At 33.2% G+C, this 6,654-nt stretch overlaps 1 protein-coding gene across 1 annotated transcript; it reads right to left on the bottom strand.

The window, feature by feature from the left end:
• Positions 1 to 842: 842 nt before the first annotated feature.
• LOC145159451 (uncharacterized) lies at positions 843 to 5,725 on the bottom strand. The gene is made up of 12 exons (XM_079078439.1): positions 5,323 to 5,725; positions 4,555 to 4,701; positions 4,330 to 4,444; positions 4,119 to 4,213; positions 3,928 to 4,031; positions 3,747 to 3,784; positions 2,906 to 3,141; positions 2,166 to 2,259; positions 1,891 to 2,081; positions 1,590 to 1,809; positions 1,324 to 1,491; positions 843 to 1,247 (listed from the first exon to the last, which is right to left on the bottom strand). The coding sequence occupies exons 1-12, from the start codon at positions 5,539 to 5,541 to the stop codon at positions 1,096 to 1,098; spliced, it is 1,779 nt and encodes a 592-aa protein (XP_078934565.1). The 5' UTR covers positions 5,542 to 5,725; the 3' UTR covers positions 843 to 1,095.
• Positions 5,726 to 6,654: the final 929 nt, after the last annotated feature.

Raw genomic sequence — 6,654 nt, 5'->3', positions numbered from 1 at the left:
ACGCATCTTGTTTTCTTATTCACTTAAGCTTTGTTTATATATTATAGTTTTCGTGAAAAATACATCTAAAAACACACCAAGCTCAACATAATAAAAGAGAAAATCTCATAAAAAAACAACATAGTCGCTTGATGCTAAAAAGAATCATTATATTATTTTTATTTCTATTAAAAATCATTATATTTTTTTATTTTTGTTAAATTAATGTTTTACAGAATAATCCAAGAAAAAGGTTGCAAACTAGCCTATGTAGAGTTACGAAGATTACATTGCATTATTGATTTAAATTATAAAGGTTATTAACCATCCACAGATGGCCTAACGGGTAAAACAAGTGACACTTCTCCCTTTGTCAGACGTGCATGGGCCTCGAGCTTGCATCAACAGGGTTATCAAAAGCAAGTCGGTTGAGGTCCTCAATTATCAAAAAGAAAACTACAAAGTTTATCTAAAATGGCAAAAAAAAAGTATATAAAGGTTATCTAAAATAGCAATTAATGATTATGGAAATTTAAAAATAGCACATAACCTTTTTATTCCTCATAAAATATACAACCGATTTCATTAAGTTATCTAGTTGCAAAACATTAATTTAACAAAAACTAGAAAACGTATTGATTTTAATAGATACAAAAACAACATAATAACTTCTTTTAAACACTAGGAATAATATGTTTGATTTTTCAAAGATTTTCCCTTTCCAAGTATATAATTCTTGATCTTATATTCAAATTTCATATAGAGTTTTATAGTTTTTAGGACAATGTTTTAAGTACAAGTAAGATTTACCATTTCATTTGAAGTTCAAACAAGTATATGTTGCATAGAAAAGGAGTTGCACATGATAAGAATAAGGCAAGTAAAAGTATGAAAAATCTAGTAACACGCATTGCACAAAGTATTCAGAAACTACCTTCCTTTCTACTACTCTAAGCAAACAAATTAATACTCTTATCATCGTCAACATGTTTAGACTAAAAAAAAAAAGTAAATGTAAATCACAATCAAACAAAAATAATTAAATCTTAAAACTATGGTGTGTTTTTTTGTCTTCTCAAAACTTGATAGTATTATTAATTTAGGTCAGATTGGGTCTTAATTGGTTTTCTTGTCTTCCGCATTACTAGTTGATGCCAAGGCTACTGTGGATTCATCCTCATCCTCTCCACCAAATCCAAATTCGTTCACTCTCTTTTTGTCTACTGGATAAGCCCATCTTTGATACAAATATATCAAAAATATCACATCTGCAAAATTACAAATTCACATTTTTAGTCAACAGGCTAAACCAACCAATAAGAAATTAACAAAATGGTTACTTACCATCACGGAAGACAGAAAGTCGATGTAGAATTGGCATTTTGATGACAAATGCAAAGAGATCATCAATAATTGTATTCAAAAACTTGTATGTCATCTGCCTCCATGGCATATGAGCAACTGATTTCAGCTTATAATTGATGAACAGCTGTGGACACATCATAATGAAACCTACAACAACAACATATAATTAAATCGGGTGGTAGAATGTTGTTGTAAAAAGAAGAAACGAAAATTGTTTTTTTTTTTTTTTGTGTTTAGAGGCTTACCAAACATGTATACACAGCTTGTAAGGGAAGAGAGAATCCATGAATACCAGCTCTTATGGGTTTCATACATGAGGGAATAAACAGAAGAACAGGCAACAAGTACAAAAAGTACGTAAGACAAATACTTCATTGCAAGATCATCATATTCTTTTGTCTTGTTTCCAGCATACGTATCACGATCACTGAATTTCAATTTAGGTATGGCCCCACTTCTATCAATCTTTTAACAAAAAAAATAAAAGAAAACATAATTAGTTAAGAGGGATTATGTATTTGTATCTATTTTAAAAGGCATATATACCTCAATGTGCATTGCTTTCCCTATTTTCCAAAACTCAATGCAGCAACCGACTCCAGAACTTGCTAGAATCATCCATGAGGTATCGTTGTCCAGAAGGTAAAGGAAGACAACTAGCTGACAAAAGAAACTTACAACAACTGATTTTGCAGAAAGTCCTTCCATGGATTTGTTTTTGTTCCAGAATTGTATGTCTACACAATAAAGAAGAATTTATAGAGAAATTGCTTCCCACTCCCAGAATAAAAAATAAAAAAATATATGATTTTTTATATTACCGTTTTTGAATGCTAAAAAGTCAAAGACTGAATGAAGCAGTGAAACCACCATCGTGATTCCCAGAAGATAGGGGTTTCCTTCCACAAACACTCTCTGTATTATATTAACAACAATATCATACATTATTATTATGGTGTTTTTTTGCTATTAAAAGACCAAAATACCCTTCCATATGTATTTTATACATGTAACAACCTTCTAAGGGCGTTTTTGGTAGCCAAATGGAACTATGGAAGGAATTCAATTCCACTTGATTCCATCAAATTCCATGTTTGATGAATTTCACCATTCCTAGGGATATGGGTGGAAGGAATTCAATCCGATACTTTCTTTTACTATTAAAAGACCAAAATACCCCTATGCCTGCATTTTATATACACTAGGGGTATTTTGGTCTTTTAAATCCATCTGATTCCTTCATATTCCATGTATGATGGATCTCACCATTCCTAGGGATGAGTGGAAGGAATTCAATTCCATACTTTCGTTTACTATTAAAAGACCAAAATACCCCCTATGCCTGCATTTTATATACACTAGGGGTATTTTGGTCTTTCAAATCCAGCTGATTCCTTCAAATTCCATGTATGATGGATCTCACCATTACTAGGGATGGGTGGTAAGAAATTCAATTCCATACTTACGTCTACTATTAAAAGACCAAAATACCCCCTATGCCTGCATTTTATATACACTAGGGGTATTTTGGTCTTCTAAGAGGATGAAACAGAATGAATACCTTAAGCTCATCGGCTTCTCCTTCAAGCATACTTCCATAACTGCGATGAATCTGGAATGACTGATCAATCTGCAGGAAAAGCTGCCATTTGGTCATGCTTATTGGTGCCACCTCTAGATGAAGGGGCAATTCGGTCACTGTATCATTGAGGGCTATAAGCTTGTCTCTAAGTAACCAGAATTCATTGAAGAATACGGTTGGATAATAGTTCCCTGTTGTAGGTTCAAATTTCATGTCTGTAACTAAAGTCAAGAAACTCAAGTTGTTGTGAAGTGAAAGAATGACAAGTTGTTAGAAGTTGGAGGGTGTTGATGAAAATATTGTTGGTATATGCACACCAAGAAAAATACATACTTTTGAAATATCAAAGACACAAGGGAATCTGATTCCTTCCAATTCTTAATAACACATTTTGATTTATAAATGTTTTCATGACAAATCTTTTTTTAGAAGTTTATGATTTTAATTAAATTATAACCTTAGGCAGGTTTTTTTTTTCATTCCATCATGGAATGAAATGAAAACTTGTAATACTACCCATTTTATTTATAAAACCTTTGACAACACAATTTTTTTTGAGAATTTCATGAATTTAAATAAATTTTAAATTTACCTTCAAAAAACAACTAGAAAACATTTTTTATTATAATCATTTTGGCCTTCAATGAGCTTTTATTATGTTCAGTTTTTTAGTTTTCTAAATAATAGAATTACAAGTTAATAATATACAGGATAGTTTTAAAACCATACCTTGTCCTTATAGTTAAATAATTTATAGGATAGTTTTAAGACTATACCTTATATAAAAACAAACCTAAAAAACTGAATCAGAAAAGGATACGAGGAGCAACATTGGGTGGAATAGCACGCTGTGAATACCTGAAAAATGGTATAAAAAATCACATGTCATAAAAAAAAACTCCATTTTTGGAACAAAAATTTAAGCCTGAAACTATAAAACAAGCCAACCAAGTAGCAAAATGTGATTGGAGAGTTAATAGTGATATTTGGTAGCAACATACTTTGTAAAATCATCAACTAAGTTAATAGTGATATTTGGTTTCCAATATGAGATATATTCAACAGGACCTTCATCCTTTAAATCACCTTGAGGTTCTTCAACACCCTGAGTAACAACATAACATACACATACATTCAAATTTCACATCATTAGCCATAAACAACCAAGTTGAACACTTGAACTTGAACAAACCTCAGACAGTGCTTCATCAACACTAGTGCCTTTAGTGTTCCCCAATAAGCTCTTCTTTTTGTTTGCTTTTGACTTTGGCAAGTATGCAACAACAGCTGCAAATAGAGATACGTTTCATTAGATACATATGCAGAAGCAGAATTAATTATATATTGACTATATTGTCCATTTGGTCAAAGTTGACTTGATGAGATGAGATACAAAGTATTACGATGAGTCAGCCCAAAGGCAGCTAAAGGCTGATACTCAGGGTCATTGGGGTCCGCTGGGTACCCTGAACGTGCAAAGAACACGTGAGAATATAAACTCCCATTATGCTTCAAAGCCTGAAATTGAAATGCAATTTACATTAAGTGATAGTATAAAAAAGTTAAAAACCAACATATATTGTGTGTTGAAATAAGGGTGAAGCATCAAATGTTTTGAAGATGATCACCTCTGATGGATGATACTTTAAGGAAAGAGTCCTGGTGCTTTCTGGACCCCAAACTGCATAAGGTATGTTTGATTCATGCCATATAAGTGCATCTTCATTCCCAAAATCATTGAACTTCTCATGTTCAGAGACATAGAACCACATATCCTGGAGAAAATATTCATGGAAGAATAATTTTCAGGTTACATAGAACAAAAAGAAGCCAAATAAAGTAACGTGCACATGATAGAAGAAAAACAACATGATCAGAGTCAACCATCAACAAATAAATTAGACTATTAGAGAATATTTGATTTTTCTCCATATGACTTTCTGGTAGCCATAACCAACCACAGAAACTTGTAGGTGAGTAGTTAACAATTCAATTAACATTCTCAGAAGATTTCCAATTTTTCCAAACAAAAACGACACTTTGATGATTTAGGTCAAACCTAATCGGTTTAAAATGCAAAACTGTTAGTTACTTCACTTGATATACAACACATCATTCCTTCATGTATCACTAGATATGTAATTCAATGTGGTCAGCAAAAGAAACAACAGTAATTAGTTTTAAAAGCAACAAACACTAAACACTTTACATCCGAACTGATGGTGTAATTCGTTTACATGTTAATCAAAACGTAGTGACATGAATAAAAGTGAAACACATAAGAATTAGGTTAGCGTGTATCATTTGCGATCCAGATTTAAAAGTAAAGTGATTTACACAATGAATCACGAATAAAGGAGTGTGTGTGGAAAGCAGAGGGAGAAATAGAAACGGACCAAAAGTTCAGCCTTGTGGAATAGATTGGAGATCTGAAGAGCAGGTTCGGAGCCAGAAGACGAGGGTTTACCACCGGGAGAGAAAAACTTGGATGCGAAGTAATATATGACAGCTACCCTTATGATTCCGGTAAACATCTGGCCAAAACCCTGCTGTTGCTGTGGTTGTCCTCCTCCACCAGCAGCGTCACCGCCCTCCACCGCAGCCGGCGGCGCCATCTTGTTATCACAGTCCGCCGGTTGTATAGTTTAGAGAGAGAAAGAGAGATGCAATCTAGCAGAGACAGGAGTAGGAATGGAATGGAAAGGCAAGGGGGTGGGTTATTGGGGACTCCGATTATGCCATCGTGTGCCTTTAAACAACTGTGGAGTCGCACGTCAGCCTTCTATGATGATAAATATCAGGCTTCCTCTTTATCACGTTAAAATTGCATATAAAGTATGATTATGGGTCTTTGGATAAGTACTTTTAACCTAATTCTCTTATTATTAGAATTAGGATATTTAAGCCATATAACAAAGAAGATAAATGTTCAGTTGTTTTCAAGTTTTAAACCATATGGAATAATATAGGACGACAAATTCAAAGTTAGTTACAAATTTTATTATTTAAGAATATATAGTAGACAATTTAAAAATATATATTAATACATAGGACTATGCTAAATTATTCACCATTCTCATTTTATATAATAAAAATTATTTCAAAAATATTATTCCACTTATTAAAAATATCAAAAAAAAAATTCATAAAATTGAGCACATATTTGATCTTAACAAATAACCACTATGAAAGAAACATTGTGAACCGAGAAGAGTAGACTGAAAGGTCTCACATGTTCCCACTTTTCAGAAGAGTAGACTAAAGGTCTCACATCTCCCCAATTTTTGAGAGGTTCATTCTTGTTGTCATCGTCATCATCATCCGCCCTCTTTCACTGTGAAAAAGTAACGAAGATAGAGACAACTTTCGTTCTCAATCTGGCTGGGTGTTCACATTAAATGGAGGAGTAGTTACTTGGAAAATTTTCAAGCAAGACATGGTGGCTGATTCTGCGTGTGAATTAGAGTACATAGCGGCAAGTGAAGCATCAAAGGAAGCGACTTGGCTGAAGAACTTTATCGGAGATCTTGGAGTAGTTCCAATTATTCAAGAGCCAATGGAACTTTTATGCGATAATGAAGGTGCGATTGCTTTCACTAAAGAATCGAGAGACCATGGCAAGTCAAGACATATCGATAGAAAGTATCATTACATTAGACATAGAGTAGAAGAAGGTCACCTTATTGTGAAGTGGATATCATCAGAAGATAATCCTGCAAATCCTTTGA

Source organism: Lactuca virosa, chromosome 2 (assembly GCF_052849685.1).
Source record: "Lactuca virosa cultivar CGN04683 chromosome 2, Lactuca_virosa_CGN04683_v6, whole genome shotgun sequence".
Lineage (NCBI taxonomy): Eukaryota > Viridiplantae > Streptophyta > Magnoliopsida > Asterales > Asteraceae > Lactuca > Lactuca virosa.
Note: the sequence above shows the minus strand (reverse complement) of the source record. Positions and strands in the feature narration are given on the sequence as shown.

What these genes read in the sequence shown, in the direction of transcription:
- LOC145159451 (XM_079078439.1), bottom strand. Translation starts at nt 5,541, where the DNA reads ATGGCGCCGCCGGCTGCGGTGGAGGGCGGTGACGCTGCTGGTGGAGGA. An exon ending in TAAAGTATCATCCATCAGAG is followed by an intron (nt 4,445 to 4,554) that starts GTGATCATCTTC and finishes TTTCAATTTCAG; the next exon opens with GCTTTGAAGCATAATGGGAG. An exon ending in CTTTTTAGCATTCAAAAACG is followed by an intron (nt 2,082 to 2,165) that starts GTAATATAAAAA and finishes TTTATTGTGTAG; the next exon opens with ACATACAATTCTGGAACAAA.